The sequence below is a fragment of the Oryctolagus cuniculus genome, chromosome 7, assembly GCF_964237555.1.
Source record: "Oryctolagus cuniculus chromosome 7, mOryCun1.1, whole genome shotgun sequence".
In the NCBI taxonomy this organism is placed as follows: domain Eukaryota; kingdom Metazoa; phylum Chordata; class Mammalia; order Lagomorpha; family Leporidae; genus Oryctolagus; species Oryctolagus cuniculus.
Window position 1 is genome coordinate 97,816,696 of NC_091438.1, and position 22,087 is coordinate 97,838,782.

The following is a 22,087-nucleotide window of genomic DNA, read 5'->3' on the forward strand; positions in this document are numbered from 1 at the left end:
AGATTTTACAGTAGTGGTCCAATATTGCTACTCATCACTGGTCTGTTAAGTATTCTATTTCTTTATGCTTCAGTCGTGATAATACATATGTGTCCAGGAATATGTCCATTTATTCCAGGTTATCAAATTTGGCATATATAATGGTTCATAGGAATCTCTAACAGCCTTTTATATTTTTCTGGTGTCAGTTGAAATACTTTCCTTTTCACCTCTGATGTATTTGAATCATCTTTGGTTTTCTTAGTTAGTCCATATGTTTGTTAATTTTGTTTTCTTTGCAAACAACCAACTCTTCATTTCATTTTTGTATATGTCTTAAGTTTCCATGTAATTAATTTTTGCCCTGAGTTTTATTATTTCTCTCCTTCTACTAATTTGCGGGTTTCATTTGTTCTTTCTTTTTCAACTTTCTTGAGGTACAGCAACAAGTTATTTATTTTACATCTTTCTGCTTTTTTGACGTAGGCAATGATTGTTAAAAATTCCTTCTTAACACTGCTTTTGCCATATCACCTAGATTTTTTGCATTTTGTGTTTTTTATTTTATATCACTTCAAGAAATTTTAAAAATTGCTTTTATTTCTTCCTTGATGTATTGCTTATTTTGAAGTAACTTGTATAATTTTTGTGCATGTATGTGCTTTCCAAAGTTTTTCTTGCTATTTATTTCTAGTTTAGTTGTGTTTTGATTAGAAAAGATACTCAATATGATTTTTAATTTTTGAAACTTATTGAGAATTGTTTTGTAACAAACTGTATGAACTATATTGGAGAATGCTACATTTGCTGTTGATAAGAATATATATTCTGTATTCTATAGATATCTGTTATGTCCAATTTATTTAGGGCGTAATTAATCCCTGCTATTTCTTTTTTTTAAATGCTTCACCATAAAAGAAGTTTAACAAATAGAAAGAAAAAAAGATCTTAGTTGGGGTGAATATAGACAATGGTTATTTCAGTAAATGAATGGAAAAATTCTTTGTTGATTTTCTGTCATGTTCTGTTCATTTCTGAGACTATGTTCTTAAAATTTCCTATCATTGCATTGAAGCCTATATTAACTTTAAGACAATTAATATTAATTTAAGTATTTGAGTACTCTGATATAAGGTGAATATATATATTAAAATTGCCATATCCTGTTGCTGGATTATACCCTTTATCATTATAAAATGATCTTTCTATCTCTTTGTATTATTTTTAAATCTAATTCACCTGAAAAAATATGGCTACTCTTCTTTACTTCACATTCTATTTACATAACTGTCTTATTCCATCCTTTTCCTTTCAGTCTATACATATCATTAAAGGTAAAGTGAATTGTTTATAAATAACTCATGGATGGGTCTATAAAAATATATTCAGTCACTTAGGTCTTTAATTGGAGAATTTACATTCACTTACATTTAAAATTGGTAGGTTATTTTTTTAGTACTATCATTATGGTACTTGCTTTCTAGTTTTATTGTGGCTCCATGTTTTCTTTCCTCCTTTCTCACAGTCTTCCTTTGTGGTTAACTATCTCTAGTAATGTGTATTGAGATGTTGATTTTTATTTTTGGTAAATCTGCTTTTAAATTATTGCTTTATGGTTACTATGAGGCTTACAAAATCTTTTGGTTATAACAATCTAGCAAGTTAGCATTCATTATAAAGATAGGTATAGAGATTTTAAAAAAGAAATTAACAAATACTAATACTCCACACTTATATTCCATTTTTCCCCACATTTTATTTTTGTTGTTCCATTTTACCTCTCCATATATTTTCTGCATCTTAACATTTTAATGTATTTATTTTATTATTGTTTTGATTTTTATTTTTTACACTAAAGATATAAATGATGTATGCACCATATGCAATATTACAGCATTCTGAGTTTGTCCTTATAGTTACTCTTTTTTTTTTTTTTTTGACAGGCAGAGTGGACAGTGAGGGAGAGAGACAGAGAAAGTTCTTCCTTTGCTGTTGGTTCACCTTTCAATGGCCACCACAGCTGGCGCACCGCACTGATTCAAAGCCAGGAGTCAGGTTCTTCTCCTCGTCTCCCATGCGGGTGCAGGGCCCAAGAACTTTGGCAATCCTCCACTGCACTCCTGGGCCACAACAGAGAGCTGGCCTGGAAGAGGGGCAACTGGGACAGAATCTGGTGCCCCAACTGGGACTAGAACCCGGTGTGCCAGCGCCACAGGCAGAGGATTAGCCTATTGAGCCGTGGCACCAGCCCCTTATAGTTACTGTTACTAATGATTTTTCTACCCTTTGATAATTTCTTCTTACTCATTGGTATCTCTTTCAGTTTGAAGAACTACCTATAGCATCTCTTGTAGGACATATCTAGTAATGACAAAATCCCTTTGTTTGTCTGGAATTGTCATTATTTCTACTTCACATTTGAAGGATAGTTTCGCTGGGCACCATATTATTGGCTGGAATTTTTTTTTTCCTTCTGTACTATGAAAGTCCCTTCCCACCATCTTCTGGTATGTAAATATTCATCTGAGAAGTCTGCATTCAGGAAAAAATAGATCATTTGGTAAGTTATTAGTTTCTAGAGCTTTGAGAATTCTTGATTAATCTTTAACCTTGGAAAGATTTTTTATTGATTGATTATAACATGTCTTACCTTAAGCTTGTTTGGGTTGATTCTGACTGGTGACTTTGACTTTCCTGAACCTGTATAGTTGTATCTTTCTCTAGGTTTGGGATGTTTTCTGTTATTATTTTACTGAATATGCTTTCTAACCCTTTGATATTTTCAAATTCCCATTTAATCTCCAAAAATCAGATATTTGCTCTTCTCATGTCGTTCCAATGTTCCTGTAAACTTTCTTAATTTCTCTAATTCTTTTTTCTCCTCCATTTGTGTGTTGTCCATTCTTTCTTCTGTTTGATCTGTTCTGCTATTAATGCTTTCCAGTGTATTTAAATTTACTAGTGTGCTTTTCAAGTGCAGAATTTTTAATTAATTTCTTGCTTTTTAAATATTTATTTATCTGAAAGACTGAGTGATAGAGATAGGGAAAGAGAGCAGGACAGACAGTGAGACAGAGAGTGAGAGAGAGGGGGAAATCTTCCATCCACTGGTTCACTCCCCAAATGGCTGCAACAGCCAGGGCTAGGCCAGACCAAGGTCAAGACCATAAATTTCCATCTGGGTCTCCCACAGGGGTGGCAGGGACCCAAGAACTGATCTCATCTTTTGTTGCTTTCCCAGGCACATTAGCAGGAGCTGCATTAGAAGTAGAACAGCTACTATGCCTGGATCAGTGGCAGCAGCTAAACTCACTATGCTACGCACTGACCTATAATTTATTTTAAGCTAATTACTTACAAATTGTCAAATGTTATTGTTACAGTATTTAACATTTTCTCTGTGTTCTTTTGGAGTTCATTGAGTTTACTAAAAATATTTATTTGAGCTTTGGAAAATTTCAATTCCTAGATGATTGGTTTCTGGTACCTTATTTGGTTCTTCAGATGAGGTTATGGTGCTCTGCAAATTCTGCTTTTCTAAACATTTCTTAACTTATTTGAAAGAAGGAACAATAGTCAGAGAGGGAGAGACAGGGAGAGATATCTTCAATCCACAGATTCACCCCCAAATGCCTGTAACAACCAGGGATGGGCCAAGCTAAATTCAGTAGCCTGTATGCCTCACATGGGTGGCAGAGATCCAGGCACTTGGACTATCTTTTGCTGTTTTCCCAGATGCATTGTGAAGAATTGGATTGGAAACAGAAAAATTGGGATTCAAACCATCACTCTGATATGGGATATTGGTGTTGCAAATGGAGGCTTAACCAGCTATGCTACAATGCCAGCAGCTTCTCTGAAAATTCTTTTTTTTTTTTTTTAAGATTTATTTATTTGAAAGAGTTACAGAAACAGAGAGGGAGAGGCAGAGAGAGAGAGAGAGAGAGAGATATCTTCCATCTACTGTTCACTCCCTCACTGGCCCAATGTGGGTACAATGGCCCAATCACTTGGGCCATCTTCTGTGTTTTTTTTGCATATTAGCAGGGAGCTAGATTGGAATTGGAGCAGTGAGACTCCAGCTGGCACCTATATGGGATGCTGTCACTGCACACATGGCTTACTATTGTGTCACAGAGCTGGCACCTTTTCTCTGTAAATTCTTGACATGCATCCCTCTGTGTATTTATGGGTTAGTTATAATAATCTTACTCTATAATCTATAATTTAACTGGATTTGTTTGTGGCTATCCTTCTAGAAATTATAAGCAGTCTATTTCTTTTCTCTGATCCTAGGGACACTTCTTTGTTAGCTCTAGATGGTTTGCCTCAGGTCTGTTGTTGGTGTTTTTACCATTTGAGTCCAAATACTCTTCAAGCTTAATTTGTCCCAGTAGTGTGTTGTTCAAAATGAATTTGGCAAGTTTCTGGATGGACTCACTTCCCAATGACACTTCTAGCAGCCACTGATGATGCTGTCTGGGGTATAATTCTGATCAATTACTATCATGGAATTCAACTTGGCACCAAAGTAGGTCCAGAGGCTTTCTCTAGACAAGCACTGGCCTGGATACAGGGACTTTCAGATTTTTTTTAATTTTTAATTTAATACCAGCCTGGCATCGAATCTCAAAATATTCCTGTGATTTCTTGATGTTTGCCCAAGGTTGTCAGAAAGGTGATAGAGGCGGCTCTTAACTACACAGACACCCTTATTAGCTGCTGTGCAATTTGGGAGTTGACATGAGGCTTGCAATGAATAATGCTGAAGTAAGTCTGTCTCACTAGGATGCAAGTCTCTGCCTAAGACTGGGGAAAGTTTAAAGACTCTGATCACAGGCACTTGTCTAGGGGCTGAGGAGTGTTAGGATGCACCCAGTGTTGAGTTTACCAGACTAGCACTGAATCTCCAGACACAGTCCTGTGGCTCCTTGTTGTCAACACAAGGATGGAGGAAAGGTGATGAATGCAACCTCTTGTCCAACCCAGATCAGCACAGGGCTATGTCAAACCAGCATCTCACAGTGACCAGGCTCTAAGAAGTCTTGCAGATGCATGGCAGTCCAGTTTGACACTGGTGCTGATACATATCAAAATGAGTTTGTACCACCAGAGAGCAGGTGGTACCTGACACTGTGGCAAATCCAGGGTTTCCATCTGTGAGCCCTGGCCTGGGGACAGAGGTCTTGAGTTTTGTCAGGTTCTAGATGTCACAGCAAAAATCTCCAATGTTGAATCTAAGTGAGGTTCTAAGATCCTTTTCCTGTTCTACTTCAAAACAGCTCCACTTTATGTCAAAGGTTTGAGAGCAGTGGCGGAAGCAATCACCTGATTGCCTAGCTATAAAGGGTCCAAAAACTCAATCTGTAAGTTTGAGCCTGGGAGCAAGGGCTGTGAGGCTTTGTACAACTTTGAATTTTATTGCAGTGTACATTTCATTGAGATTGAAGTCTAAGAACTGAGCTTAATTGGCTCTCTCTTCCTGAAGTGAGAAGTGTCTCTTTCCACACTGAGCTACTTGGTTTGGTGCAGGGAGGGGTGATGGAAGAAACTCTTCCCTTTCTACTTCATTCAGTGTGAGTCTTCTCATTATTTTTTATAATCAGGTACTGTGGAGTCTCACCTGGCTTCTGTAGCGTCTCTGAGGGTCAGCTGGAGTATGAACAACTGTTCAAGTTGGTGTCTCTGAGGGCAGGTGGTCATCAGAGCATCTTACCCAGCTGCCACTTTGCTTTATTGTCATGTATATAGCTTGTTTAAAATGGTGCCTACTTCTCTTTCCCTATTATTCTAATTTCATTTTACCTCACTCTATTATTGGCATAGTGTTACTACTAATTAGCATCATATGACATTATTTTCTTGATTCATTCTTTACAACTATACTCCACAAAAATGGAGATTTTGCCTGTCATTCTTGCTTGTTGTCTCAGTACTGGAACAGTAGCTTCTGCATAATAGGTACTTGATAAATATTTACACAAGTAATATATAAGTGAGTGATCTCATATTCAGTGTTTACTCTGAATGAAGCAATCTGCAAATTGCATGTATGATCCAATTTAGTAATTGAAATAAGACTATTAGTATTACTATTTTATGAATGAAGAAAACAGAGATGTCATGAGATTCAGTAACTTCCCCAAGGATAATACAGAAAGTTGTGAAAACTGAGCTGTTTATTCTAAATCATGTGTTCTTTTAAAAAAATTACTCAATTTTTTGAGAGGTAGACAGACAAAGAGAGGCATTTTCTCTGTTTTACTAAATAAAGAGATAATCAAAGAAAAAGCCTAGAAAACTGTGCCAATACACTAGAAATTAGGAATTGTCCATTAGCTTAATCATGGATTGGCTGCAGGGGCTGAGAATTCCAGAAAAGACTAGTCCCAGGATTTAACTCTAATTTTACCTTTTGTTTCAAATGGAGCGGATAAAGATGTGAGTAGTTTCTGAGATAATTGAGAAAGATGTTATATTAAAATATTTTTCCTGGTAATGGCAGAAATGTAAAAGCAGAAGTGGGAAAGGTCTTTTTAAGCATAATATCATTTTTAAAACACAGAAGAAATATGATAGGCTTGAGAAAATTAAAGTGTTAACATCATAATATTATAAGCTAAGTGACAAATTGGAGAAATCTTCACAATATATAAAACTGACAGGTGGCTTATAAATTTAACACATAATGAGCTCACATAAATGAACAGAAAGATGAAGATTTTCAACAGATATTTATATTTAGTCATCTTTACGTTAATGATGTTTGATTACATTGTTACAAAATTATGTTTATATAGCTTAATTTTACCATAAAAGAAACGAATGTGTTCAGTCACTAAAAAATAAACCAACTCCTAAAAGCTCAAAAGCTAGATTTAAAAATAGTTGAGAACAAGTATCAAGAGGTAGGTAACTTATTTTCACAGGTGACAAAGGTGTGACTTACCTCCAGGTGACCAGTTATAGTAGCAATGTGAAGGGCAGTGAGGCCACCATACCCAACTTGCTGTATATCAGCTCCACTGTGAAGCAGTGAAGTGATCAATTCTGCACTATCCTGTAAGGAAACACATCTTTAGTGTTACTTTTCTACTAATAGCAGGTTCGAAAGCTGTGCAACAGGATATATTGATTCTTGACTGTCAGCCAGTTTAGGTGCTCAAAGAAAACCTAAGTGTGATTTCTGGCAGAAGAGCACATTAGATAGCAGAGATCACCTCTCAGATGGTTGAAATGTAAGGCAAATGACAGACCTGTGCAGTTCCAATCAATCTTCTACCACTTGATCATGAAAAGGCAGAAAGGACATTTACCTATGGTGGAGCTCTCGCAAGCCCAAGCCAATTTGATATAGGTCACTCCAATAAATAGACTTTCTCCAGAAACTAACATTAAACCCGAAAGAAGTCAGGAATTTATAGAAGTAGTTTGAAAATTTATTTTTTGTTTTTGAGAGATGCAAAGAAACATAACATCTAAGAATAATATGAACCAATTATTGAATAAATTATAGCTCAGTAGACTGCTTCCTGGTAGCTCAGTAATTGCATCTTTTAGAATACATACTATGATGGGCCCTAGGCATAATTAATTAGTAGTATATTTTTGATTCATTTTAACAGTAAAAATGTTTGAACCACAGTGAAAATGTTTGAACCACTCTTTATTCAAACTTGATCCTTCAAGTCTGAATAATTTATGCAGCAATCAAAGTAATTCTTACTTTCTTCATATTATTTGTACTATATTTATGTCTTGAAGAGACATGAAAAATATATTAATAGCAATTAACATGCATTGAATTTCATTATGTAAATAACTGATTAATCCAAAAATATTTATTTATCAATAAACAGTAAAAAGAAAAATCAAAATTAAGTCTTAAAATCTTACAAAATCATTTAAATCATTATTTTATAATTGGAACACTTAAAAGAATGATGTCAAAGGTCACAACTTCATAAAACTCCATATGTGGAAAGGGATAAAGTTCTCAATGTATAACACTGTCCCTTCAAGGGAAAATTCATATTACAACTCCTATAATTCTTGGTTCATCAATACACCATTTGCAAGAAAGTGAAATCTTAATGGACTAGACCATTGAAATGTATTGTATATCAATAATTTCAAAAATTGTTGGTGAAAAAATTGTCCATTAAAAACAAAGCTTGATTTACTTCTTTGTTTCTTCCTTCCAGCCTCCCTTACTTTTTCCTTCCATCATTTCTTCCTTCCTTTCATAATGAAAAGGCCCAAGGGCTCCCTAATATCTCCCCATTTTTTTTAAAGATTTATTTATGTATTTGAAAGGCAGAATTGTAGAGACAGAAGGAGAGATAGAAAAAGAGAGAGAGCAAATGAGAGCTCTTTCATTCACTGGTTCACTCCAAAAATGGCCACAACAGCCAGGCAGGGTTGGGCCTGATCTAAGCCAGGAGCCTGGAAATCCATCTGACTTTCTCACATGGGTTACAGGGGCCCAAGCTCTTGGCCCATCTTCTGCTGCCTTCCCAAGTGCAACGCAGGGAGCTGCATTGGAAATAGAGCAGCTAGGACTTGAACTGGTGCTAGTCTCCTCTATCCACCTGATTTACCAAAAAAGTTAAAAGAAACTGAATCTTTACATTCTGAATGGGCTCCTTCTTCCCACTCTATAACTTGATTCTATCCTTGTATTTCCCTTTCCAAACTTCTAGAAAAAAGCTATTGATACTACTGACAGTTCTCACATCATTTCTTTAATTATCATTGGTTAGATGTCTCACAACAATCTCAACTGAATTCATAACACATAACGCATGTTAATTAGCCTTGCTTTTTTTCATGTCACCCCATACTAAGATATCTGCTCCCCTCTCCTTTTGGCCTCATGTTATTAGGAGGAGTCACCATGTGTTTCTTCCACTCAGGGCATTAAGGACCATGCCATTCTCCTAAAATCACCTCTTCAGCTTCAGAAGATAAACTAATTACCAAATCCATTTCATATTATGATCATCCTACTCATCTCTATAGTTGGATTACTCCTTTCTTGTTGAAAACTTTTTTTTGTTTTCATAAAACCATATATTCTTAGTTCACTTCATTTCTCTTCTTTCTTTTCATCTCCTAAATGTTTATTATTTGGGAACTGAGCCCTACAACATTCTTTCATTCTAAATGCTACCTTTGGTAATTCCAACACAACCTGACAACTTCATCTTTCGTTTTGATTTCTCTGCCAAGTTAGAAATCCATATACTTTGCCTACTAATAGCACCTCAAGTTCAAAATTGCTTTTGTAAATACCATTCATAATTTTCCCAGCCTGAGTTGTCATTTCCTTATTTATATTAATGACATGTTCTTGTTCCAAGTGGCCTAAAGTCCTTTTAACTCAGTCAGTTTCAGAATTCCATTGATAATTCTCACAACTCTTCTCTTTACTTCCAACACCAGCCATCAAATTACTTAGCTTCCTAACTAGTCTCCTTGACATGTCATTTCTCAATGTGGCCATTGTCCACACTGTTGTCAGACAAATATTCCTATACCCAGCTTTGATCACACCATTTCCCTTTTCAATAAACCTTATATGAAAAAGAAATACTTATTGTGCACATATGGTATAACAGACATTGTTGTAAGTAGTGGGGACACCACAGTAAGACAGTCAAATTGCTGGTCTCATGGAGCTATCCTTTACTGGATCTGTGTTCATTGAGAGACACAGAAAATAATCAGAAAAGGCTATATTGTAGAATAAAGCACCAAAGAGTAGGAGATAAACAGGCAAAATGATTAGGTAGCTACATTAAAGTGGATAACCAGGGCAAACTTTACTGCATACATGAATTTTAAGATAAACAATAAATGCCACAAAGCAGATATTCAAGCCATAATTTCAAAGACAAGCATTAAAGGACAAAGAAGGGTCCAGCACAGCAATTTAAGCCATTGATACTGGCATTTCACATTAGAGTGCTGATCCATGTCCTAGCTACTCTGCTTCTGATCCAGCTTTCTGCTAATGTACCTGGGAAGGCAGTAGAAGATGGCTCAAGTACCTGGGCCCTGTCACACATGTGGGAGATCAGGATGGAGTCTGAGTACCTGTCTTTGCCCAGCAGTTAATTCGCAGATAGGAAATTTCTCTCTCTCTCTTTCTCTCTCCCTGTCTTTCCCCTCTCCCTCTCTCTGTTACTCTGCCTTTCAGATAAATGAATAAATAAATAAATCTTTAAAAAGAAAAAAAAATAGCTATCACAGTGTTAGAAGAACAGAAACAAGGTGAGTGTTTAATAAATGGTTAAAAACAAGAACGTACAATTATTTCTCAAAATAGAGTCAGGTTTTTGTATTGGAGGGCCCTGCAGGCTGTGGTAGTGGTGACAGGGAAGGTTGTGTATTTTTCCCTTGTGTATGACTGTGTGAGCTCGGGCAACTTTTATAACTCCTTTTTGCTGATTTCCTTGATTATGTATAAGGGAAATAATAACTGCATCCACCTTGTACCTGCTGTGATAATACATGCGGAACACTTAAAGGTACCTGGCATAGGTCAACAGACCTTATTGAACATAGGAGTCTGGGCTCAGTGTAGCCTTCAATGGAAACTCCCATTCAGGATGGTGATTAGATTTAATCACCTAGCCCCTCTTTCTCCTTCATCTCTTTACCTCCTCTCCATAATGTCACTTCCTTTGCTTCACTAGATAACTACTGAAACAATTAAAGGATGTGAATGGAAAACTCTGTGCCAGTACAATGGACAGTAGGAAATGCTTACTGGCTTAAATATGGATAGGTTATCAAAGATTAAGGACTCCTCCAAATGAAACAATGCACAGATATTAACACTAACTTTATCAATAACCTTTCATTTTTAATGGACAGGGATAAAGGCGTAAGTAGCCTCTGAGATAAACAGAAACTATGGCATTAAAACATTCTTCACGGTAGATTGGTAAAAATTTAAATACAGAGAGATAGATTTCAGCAACTTAAAATGTTAAAATCACAATGTTACAGGATAAGTGACAAATTGGACAAATATTCACAAGATATAAAACTGACTAGTGGTTTATATATTTAACATATCTTAAAGAATTCACATCAATCAATAGAAGATGGGTACTCTTTCTTTCAGCAAATATTTATTAATACATGCCTACCTACAAGCACTATACTATGGTAAATTAAAGGTATATGTAAATAATGGAGCATATAAAATATCTATTTCAGGCAGATTCCAGTAAAACACATTGATCCTGTACTCAAGTATCTTTACATTTCCTCCTTATTTAGTAAACATTTGTGGAATTCAACAGAAAGTATACTATAACACATGCATCTAAGCAAATTATTCTATTTACAAATACATTATCTTTTCATACCTTGGTTGGATTTTTTAATTTTGACCTCTGATTTATTTTAATATAATTTACTGAATGCTATAAGAAATAGGTTTGGGGGTAGAACAGACCTCCTAAAGCCTATGTATATTGTTGAAACATTTTATTTTATTTTATTTTTGACAGGCAGAGTGGACAGTGAGAGAGAGAGACAGAGAGAAAGGTCTTCCTCTGCCATTGGTTCACCCTCCAATGGCTGCTGTGGCCAGCACGCTGGTGGCCAGCGCGCTGCATCCGGTGCGCTGCGGTTGGCGCACTGTGTTGATCCGAAGCCAGGAGCCAGGTGCTTCTCCTGGTCTCCCATGCAGGTGCAGGGCCCAAGCACTTGGGCCATCCTCCACTGCATTCCCGGGCCACAGCAGAGAGCTGGCCTGGAAGAGGGGCAACCGGGACAGAATCCGGCGCCCCGATCGGGACTAGAACCCGGAGTGCTGGCACTGCAGGTGTAGGATTAGCCTATTGAGCCGCCGCGCTGGCTGTTGAAACATTTTGTAATGGTAACAACCCCAACTTTGTACTACTCATAAAACTCTTAAAACTGTAATATGATGCTTTGTTGCTAGCCCTGTGATTGGCTTTTTATAAATTTATTTAAGGTATACAAATTTCATGTATTTCATACATACAGATTTAGGAGCATGGTGATACTTCCCATTCAACTCTCCCTCCTGCCCACACTCCCATCCCTTCTCTGCCTTCTTTTCTTATTCCCTCTCTTAATTTTGACAATGATATACTTTGCTTAGATTAATGCTTCACTAAATAAAGAGTTCAACAAATAGTAAGCAGAAAAATGCACTGTTCCTCAACAGTAGATAAAAGGGCTATAAATAATCATCAAAGCTCAAAATGTCAATTTCAATCCTATACATTACATTTTTGGTATTCTATTAGTTACCACCAATCAGGTGGCCACGGTGCCAGCCTAAATCTTTTTAAATTCTTTTTAAGAATAAAAATAATTGGACCTTTTTTATGCCTAAATACTTTATGATTGTAAAAATAATAAATCTTGGGAGGCAAGAAATATTTCTATCTTCCCTTTTGGATGTGAGATCTATGTCCTATTCCCCCATGAATCTGGGTGGTTTGTTTCCAATATGGTTCAGCAGACCGAACTATCTTTCTTCCAAGGATAGGCTGGAGAAGGCCACACAGATTTTGTTCTTGTTATTTGCTGGAAAATTTGCTCTTGGAATCCTGAGCTACCATATAAGAAGTATGATTTATCTGAGGCGGCTATGATAAAAGGAAATGCAAACCATACCAAGAGGGTGCCTATCACACAAAGGCTCTCCAGTTGGCTGACCTCGTGAGGCTCAGTCTTTTACTCATCCTAGAACAGTATCAAAATGTGAAGGCTCCAGGTGATATTAATTCCTTAATACTCTGTGCCTTGGTGGAGGTTGTAAACACTGGCGAGCAGAATCAGGCTGTCTCCACCGTCTTGTCTAAACTTTTAAAATGAGAATCCATGAAAATAATACAGTAATTATTATATTAGAGGGGAATATGGTTGGGGTTGTTATCATTCAGTAGATAGCCATAACTCCTTATATTAGAAAATAAAAGAAAGGGATAAATCACAATTTTAAAACCTTTGGTATGGCTATACCCATATAATCAATATTATTATTTACGTGCTTTTTCCTTCCATTTTCCTATATATGTACATTCATGCAACTAGATAGATCATAGAGTAGCTCAGAAAAGCAAACCTGTGTTTGCATGTTAACTACCACTTACTGCATTGGGACGTGTTTCTTTAGCTTTTGAGCTGTGAGTTTTTTATCTGTACAATGAATGCTATCAATTGTCAGGAAGATTAAATCAAATTATGCTATAATGAATTCAGAACGTTTGACATATTTTATTATCACTTATTACATACACTGTATCATACTACCTGAAGAATTAGGTAGTTCTCTTTCATTTATTATGAAATAATGAACATTTTCCAATGTTACACATACGATTTTTTTCATTTATTAATTTAGATAATGCATTTTTATTCATGTATATTTAAGGGAACTTCAACATGTTCTTTTAAAAATGGAATAAAAAGATAAACTCACTGATGGCAGAAAAATTTTTGAATCTATGAATCTATGAATATGAGAGGTCTTCAAAAAGTTCATTGGAATACTCATGGACATCATCTTTTGTACCAAAATAGAATTAATTTTTAATGAGTACTCAGAATAAGGTAGTAGGTAATTTAGATTGGTTCCCTGCCTTGATGATACTACTCATTGCTGCTCTGAGAGATTATAAATAAGCCATAAGGAGCATATCTATCTATCTATCTATCTATCTATCTATCTATCTATCGTCTGCAAAGCATTCAAAACTAAAAACTTGAACAAATGGTCAACACTTAAATATCAAGAAACATATTAGGATTTATGATTCTCTGATATTTTGGGCAAATTTGGTCTCTCTCTCTCTCTCTATATATATATATATATATAAACTTTTGTTTAATGAATATAAATTTCCAAAGTACAGGTTATGGATTACAATGGCCCCCCCCCATAACTTCCCTCCCACCCGCAGCCCTCCCCTTTCCCACTCCCTCTCCCCTTCCATTCACATCAAGATTCATTTTCAATTCTCTTTTTATACAGAATATCAGTTTAGTATATATTAAGTAAAGATTTCAACAGTTTGCACCCACACAGAAACACAAAGTGAAAAATACTGTTTGAGTACTAGTTACAGCATTAAAACACAATGTACAGCACACTAAGGACAGAGATCCTACATGAGGAGTAAGTGCACAGTGACTCCTGTTGTTGACTTAACAAATTGACACTCTTGTTTATGGCATCAGTAATCACCCTAGGCTCTTGTCATGAGTTGCCAAAGCTATGGAAGCCTTTTGAGTTCACCGACTCTGATCATATTTAGACAAGGTCGTAGTCAAAGTGGAAGTTCTCTCCTCCTTTCAGAGAAAGGTACCTCCTTCTTTGATGACCTGTTCTTTCCACAGGGATCTCACTCGCGGAGATCTTTCATGTAGGGTTTGTTGTTTTTTGTTTTTTTTTTTTTCCCCAGAGTGTCTTGGCTTTCCATGCCTGAAATACTCTCATGGGCTTTTCAGCCGGATCTGCATGCCTTAAGGGCTGATTCTGAGGCCAGAGTGCTGTTTAGGACATCTGCCATTCTATGAGTCTGCTGTGTATCCCACTTCCCATGTTGGATCGTTCTCTCCCTTTTTTATTCTATCAGTTAGTATTTGCAGACACTATTCTTGTTTAGGTGATCCCTTTGGCTCTTAGTCCTATCATTATGATCAATTGTGAACAGAAATTGATCACTTGGAGTAGTGAGATGGCATTGGTACATGCCACCTTGATGGGATTGAATTGGAATCCCCTGGTATGTTTCTAACTCTACCATTTTGGGCAAGTCAGCTTGAGCATGTCCCAAATTATACATCTCTTCCCTCTCTTATTCCCACTCTTATATTTAACAGGGATCATTTTTTCAGTTAAGTATTAACATTTAAGAATAACTGTGTATTAATTGAAGAATTCAACCAAAAGTATTAAGTAGAACAAACAAAAAAAATACTAGGAGGGATAAAGTATTAAGTTGTTCATCAACAGTCAGGGCATATACATTTTTTTAAAAAATTATTTTGTTTGTTTGAAAGACAGAGTTAATGAGAGAGATTTTCCATCCATTGGTTCACTCCCCAAATGGTGGTAATGGCTGGAGCTGGGTCAAACTGAAGCCAGGAGCCTGGAACCTTGTCTGGGTCTCCCACATTGGTATAGGAGCCCAAGCACTTAGGCCATCTTTTACTGGCACATTTCCTGGCACATTGGAAGGGAGCTGGATTGGAAGTTGAGCAGTCTAGACTTGAACCAATACTAATACGGGATGCCAGCATTCCATGTGGAAACTTTACCTTCTCCATCACAATGCTGGCCCCGAGGGTCTATGTTCTTATATGAAGATGATTAGCTAGAGCTAAATAGTGATGAATCCTTTTCATCAGGCATAAGTTCTTAACCTGCCACAGTCTCTGCCACTTCCTGTTGAGGTTTGTTTTAGTAATAGTTCTTATCATCTGTCATGTGATCTGATACTGTGATTCAATATGTTGCCTGCCACATTTTTGAAGAAATGTAAGAATGTGATCCCTAATCTTAAGGAAAATACGTAGATGTAATCAAATATAGTATCACATACAATCTGATAAAAATAAATTCTACATGCTAAGAGAGAACACTGGAGAAGTATCCAATCCAGACTTGGGAGAAATAATAACAGGTTCTCCAGGAAATATTATTGTTTAATGTAAAAACAATTAGCATCTTAACCGCCTGTTATCTTTTTATTCTTAAGTACTGTTCTAATTTTGAGTATAATTTTCTACAATTTACTAAACAAAGAACTAGTATAAAACAGTGTTTTAACGAATCTAGTTAAACATGCAAAAGTGATTTTAGTTTTTTTTTTTAATTTTTTTAATTTAGATTTGTTATCTTTCAAAGATTTTTACTTCTATCTTGATAAATTCCCATTTAGCAACAATGCAGTATATAATCAGGTATTTTAATTTTTTCAAATATAAAGTTAAGTTGGATTTTAAAATAATTTAAGTTAAGGAATATTTTAAGCTATGCAGACTCATCCTGCGAGGCCCACATTGCCGGGATGGTGGGACAACAGCGTTCTTCCACGATAAGCACTGGAAACAAGTTTTGGTGAACATGTCTGTTTATTAATGATCAGCACACCTTTTAAAGGGCAGGCAGAGGGGGCATAGCTAATTCAGGGCAACACTAATTCTATAGGATAAAGCCCATATTGGTGCTGCTATGCTTCTCCAGTCAGCTTGAAGGTCAAGTAGGCTATGGTAGCCTTCCTTATGGGCCTGGGCCATACCCAGGGGCAGTTTACCTGAATGGCAGTGGGGGTTCCTGCTGCCTGCAAACAGTCAGGCTAACCCCCTTCATGGGCAGGCTCCCAGCCAGGCACAAGATCACCCACAAACCTATCCTAGGACTCAGTGATTCACAGCAGGGAGTGCTTTTGTCCCCTAGGGGCAATGTGTGGAGACATGGGAAGGATGACAGTGGACATGTCTTCAAGAGGACAGAGACAAGGATGACTGACATTTTAGAATGCATAGGACACCCTTCCACAACAAGGAATTATCCAACCCAAAATGTCAGTAGAGCCGACTGAAGGGCTTTGGTCTAACTAAATTAAACAGAGAATTTAGAAACTATGAAACACATTACCAGGGTCCTGGGTTTTAGGATAGCTTAAAAAATTCAATTTAGCAATCAAATACAAGTACCAAAGAGGAAGAAAAAGTAAGGAAAAAGGATACATGGTTTCCAGGTTATGAATCAGAACTGATAGAAAACAGATAGCTATGGTATCATAAAAGAAGCCCAGGCCCACTGAATCTGGCAGAGAGAGGTTTGAATTCAATTTTTGCTCTGTACAGGTCAGTCTCCTTTGTAATACATACATACAATGACTACTTCGTGAAATCTGTAGGATAGAATAAATGATCATTGCCATTAAATTTCTTCTTTTATCATTTGAAATGCTAAAGAAAAATCAATGAATCAAAGTGCTACTCATCATTCGCTAAAGAAATATCATTAAGTGGCTTGTCTATATAACATAGTATACATATATAAGCTTAAATTACATAATCCAATAGGCATTTATTCTTTAGCGTTTTTGACATTCTGCACCAAATGAAGTGTCTCAATTTTTCCCCTAATATTTTGTTTCATATGAGGAGTACAATTTTGATATTATTTAATAACAGGTGTCCTAAAAAGGAATGTAAATATGTCAGGAATCTTTTAAGAGGATTCATTATGTGCAAGAAAAATATTAGAAATTCTTATATATTTATATAAAGAAATATAAAAAGTTTCTAATATTTCACATGTAATTTTATATTGGTAGTCTCAGTTCATATTAGTCATGTGTCACACACAGTAACCATAATAATAAATAAATACTTGGAACTCTGAATGTAGGAGAGCTAAGAATAATTTCTCATTTTTTTCTTCATTTCTTAGTACAGAGATGTGTGTGCAAATTAAGTTGAGTTATACATCTTAATATCTAATTTTAAAACCTATAATATGATCATAACCATATAATCACCATTATTATTTATGCATTTTGCTTCCATTTTTGTCATATAAATGTGTGTGTGTGTGTGTGTGTATGTTCATAAAACTAGAAGGAGCATAGAGTAGCACTAGAAAAGCAAAATTGTGTTTGCATGTTGATGACCACTTACTGCATCAGAGACATGTTTCTTTAAAGGACTCCTATGAAGAAAACTCAGATCATACAAAGAAACTTCCAAAAGTTCATGGGAAATTCATATTATATAAAAATATGGATGGATTTCAAAATATTTTTACACCAAAATAAAGGTGTCCTTCAATTCCATTGTGCATGAGTGTTTTGAAGTCACCTCTTATATAAAAGTGACATAAGTCAGTAACATATATCAAATTCCCAATAAATTATATTTTAAATAAAACTGCAAATATTTTAATATTGTTAAAAGATATCTGAAATATGGATTTACACTCACAAACTACAACACTGATTGTTCTCCAAAGAGTCTATATTACCTTGAGTAAATATTATCTGATGATTTTTGTTTCTATAGATACTTTATATATAAACAAATATGCATATTTTGTGATGTTAATTTTATATTGCACATGATAAAAGATCTTTGGTGTTCACTAAACTATAGGTTCTAATTCTTTCATGTTATTATAATTGCATTATAAATATAAATTTATATTTTATATAAGTTTTATATAAATTACAGTATGAACATAAATAAATATTTATATTGGTAGAGTGAACACTGTGAACAATTATGAGTTGTCATCAACCAAACTGTTGAGTACCTGTAATAGAGCAAAAATTTGCAAAAAGGGTAAAATTGCTTTTTCTTGAGAAGAGATATATATCTTCTGCTCTCAAAATAAGTGTTCCTGATTCTTGGGATGTTGGAGTCAGACTGAGATTGATACCATCAGGTTCCCTGCCTCTTAATCCTTGAACTTGAACCAAGTCACATAACTGGATCTTCTAGATCTTCTGTATAAAGATGAAAGATCCATTCTTTCCACTGGGATCTCACTCGTGGAGATCTTTCATTTAGGTTTTTTTTTTCCCCCAGAGTGTCTTGGCTTTCCATGCCTGAAATACTGTCATGGGCATTTCAGCCGGATCCGCATGCCTTAAGGGCTGATTATGAGGCCAGAGTGCTGTTAGGACATTTGCCATTCTATGGGTCTGCTGTGTATCTCACTTAATGTATGCTTTACTTAATGTATGCTAAACTGATCTTCTGTATATAAAGAGAATCGAAAATGAATCTTGATGTGAATGGAAGGGGAGAGGGAGTGGATAAGGGGAGGGTTGCGGCTTGGAGGGACGTTATGGGGGGGAAGCCATTGTAATCCATATTCTGTACTTTGGAAATTTATATTCATTAAATAAAAGTTAAAAAAAAAAGAAGAAGAAAGGAAGTGAATGAACACAGATGTAGCCTAGGCTTGTTCCGAAGGAGGATGCAGGATTATCTAAAGAAGGCAAAGGAAGGGATTTTTTTGGTGATCCAGTCTGACATTTTCATTTTCAGATGGACTAATTATAGTTTCAAGCTAATAAAAGAAAGCCTTCAATCAGAAGCAAATTTGGATTAATGTTACCATGCCCAACCCAGTGACTTTCATAATTCACATTGCTCTTCTTCATTTCCAGCTAAGAAGATGCCATTTTTCCCCACTAAGAGAAATGTATTTAGGCTACTTGCTATACTTACTTGTCTGACATCAGCTCTCTGTAAAGGCATACGTGTACAGCCCAGAAACTCCCATTTATGTACCTCTATACTATATTTTATTGATGTTTGTGTTCACTTTGAGGGAATCAATTTCTTCAAGTTCATGATGATTATTTCTCAAAATTTTATTTTTGTCTAGAGTGAGTTTGAAGATGCCATTGTTCCTTCGAATAAAATAATCTATTCACTGTTAAAAAAAAATAAAGATGAAAGATCACCGGATTTTTCAGCTTCATGATTGTATAAACTAGTTCATATAATGAATCTGTAACTCAACTGATAAAAGATATGTAGATGGATGGATGAATAGATAGAATGAAAGATAGATAGACAGATAGACATATTCCAATGGTTAATTTTCCCTGGAAAATTCTGATTAATATACTGGTTAAAGAGGGCTGGGATAGGGAGTGGGAATATGCAAGTCTGAATTATTTCAGTGGAGGTATATGTTGCTGTTTGAACACAACTTGAGTCGCAAGGATTGTACAGTAATCTCCAATATGTAGTCTTAGATTGCTTGCATCAAAATTGTCCCAGATTTTTGTGAAACATTTAGATTTTCAGCTCATGCTAGATGTGATAAGTTGGATTGGAGTGTGAGATAGTGAAGACATTTTCCCTTTTCAAACATACGTTACTATGTAATACTTGTGCACATTAAACTGAAAACAGGGTTAGAATGGCAGAAACTCGAGGGAAGGAAACATGAAAAGTGATTCCAGCAAAATTATGAATTAAGACATTTTGAATCTTATTTAGGAGTTTGAATTTTTCATATAGGCAGTAGGTGACAATAGAAAGTTTTAACAAAGCATTGATATCATATGTTTGTGTCTTATCAGCTTGGAAGCAATATAAAAACTCATTGAGAAAGGAAGTGCAGTAATGGTGTGGCATTCCTTGCAACTCTAGCATCCGATACTGGAGTACAGGTTTGAATTGAGCCACTCCGTTTCCAATCCAGCTACTTGCTAATGTACCTGGGAAATCAGAGGAAGATGGCCCAAGTAGCTGGGCTCCGTTTACTCATGTGGGAGACCAGGATGCAGTTGCTGGATCCTGGCTTCTGCCTGGCTCAGGTCTGGCCATTTTGACCCTTTAGGGAGTGAACCAGCAGATGGAAGATCTCGCTCTCTCTCTTTCTGCACTCCCTCTTTTCTATTTCTCCTTATCACTTTGTTTTTCAAATGAAAATAAATAATTTTTTACAAAAATAGATGGGAGCATGACAAGATAACTCTGGAATCTTCCTATGAGAAGAAAAAGTAGCAAATCTATAAAATGGAGCAAATTTTTGAACAACAATTGTAAGGCACTGAAAAACATGAACAAAAAGCTATGATCCTTAAGAGAAGGGAAAGATATAAAATGTATTCTACAAGATCTGATAATTCCCTGGATTTCTTCCTGAAATACTGTTTTCTGGAGAATGGTTATCGTAGCTATGATATTGTGAAATGACTAAATTTTGAGGAGCTAGTGATTGAGAAGCAGCAGCTGCACATCAGAAGGACTGTAGATGTCTGCATGGGGAATCAGAATGGGTCCTTGAATTGGGCTACACAGGCACAAAGACTCCATAAGATCTAGAAGACATCATCTGACTTGGTTCAAATGTAAATGGTAGTGATGTTAGAGGTTATTTAGCACTGAGAGATACTGGGGTTCCAGGCAGTTAGAATGGAGAGACTTTACTGAACAGCTAGAGCATTTAGGTTAGATACCAAAAATTCACACCTTCAGAGTAAGGACCATATCCAGGAGTGAGGATTCTTAGAATAAGAGGTATGCTAAGAATCTATGTTCAAAACTAAAACAGACTCAACCTAACAAAAAAGAAAAAAATAGGCTTTATAGATCAAATGTATTCACTTGAAATATAAATCCCTCCAAAAACAAGAGGAAAAATATATAAAACTCAACATCCTTTAAGTAAGATAAAATTTCCTATAACAGAATGTTTAATATCTAGCATACAATAAAAGTGAATAGAGACATAAACAAATAGGAAAACATGAACTGTAGTGAAGATAAAAAGCATTCAATAGAAGCAGACACTGAGCTAACCAAGATGTTGAAAATAACAGACAAGGTATTTAAAGTAGTCACTAAAAATGGGCACAAAATTAAAAAAAAAGATGAAATATTTAAAAGCACATAAGTCATTATAGCAGAGAAATTGAAATTATGTATTAAAATTAAATAAGAATCCCAGAAATGAAGAGTAGACATACGAAATGAACAATTCATGGATAAAATAGTATCAGGTAGCAAATGGTAAAGACATGATGTTTGAACTTGAGTTAAAATAAATGAAAATAATCAGAATTGGAGAACAAGGAGAAAGAAGACAGAAGAAAATGAAGAAACTTAGTGTTATGTTAGTGTGATGTTGGAGATTATCAAATGATCTAGCATATATGTTTGAATAAATAGTCAAGGTTTCTGATTATGATGAAAACATAAACTTAGAAAGATTTTTGATTAACTCCAAAAAGCATTATGCAGAAAAAAATCATACATAGCATTGTCATATCCGAATGCTAAAAAGCAGACATTTTCTATTCTTTTCTTTGAATGAAATGAATATCTAACATAAAATTTCTAGTAATATATTGGAGTTTATATATATATATATATTTTTTATTTTGACAGAGTTATAGACAGTGAGAGAGAGAGACAGAGAGAAAGTTCTTCCTTCCACTGGTTCACTCCCCAAATGGCCGCTACAGCCAGCACTGCACTGATCCAAAGCCAGGAACCAGGTGCTTCTTCCCGGTCTCCCAAGCGGGTGCAGGGGCCCAAGCACTTGGGCCATCCTCCACTGCCCTCCCAGGCTGGA

The 22,087-nt window shown here is 35.7% G+C and overlaps 1 protein-coding gene and 1 long non-coding RNA gene across 11 annotated transcripts in view; one reads left to right on the top strand and one right to left on the bottom strand.

Annotated features, from left to right (window-relative positions):
- The window catches only part of TNNI3K (TNNI3 interacting kinase), a 372,046-nt gene that overhangs the window by 322,508 nt on the left and 27,451 nt on the right, over window positions 1-22,087 (bottom strand). For all 9 annotated transcript variants that reach the window (XM_017345534.3, XM_002715920.5, NM_001204807.2 and 6 more), the window contains exon 5: window positions 6,929-7,039. In XM_017345534.3, the coding sequence (XP_017201023.1) occupies window positions 6,929-7,039 (111 nt within the window). The remainder of the gene's footprint in view (window positions 1-6,928; window positions 7,040-22,087) is intronic.
- Window positions 1-22,087, top strand: part of LOC127493437 (uncharacterized) — a 91,152-nt gene that overhangs the window by 44,768 nt on the left and 24,297 nt on the right. The gene's annotated exons all lie outside the window — the stretch shown is intronic.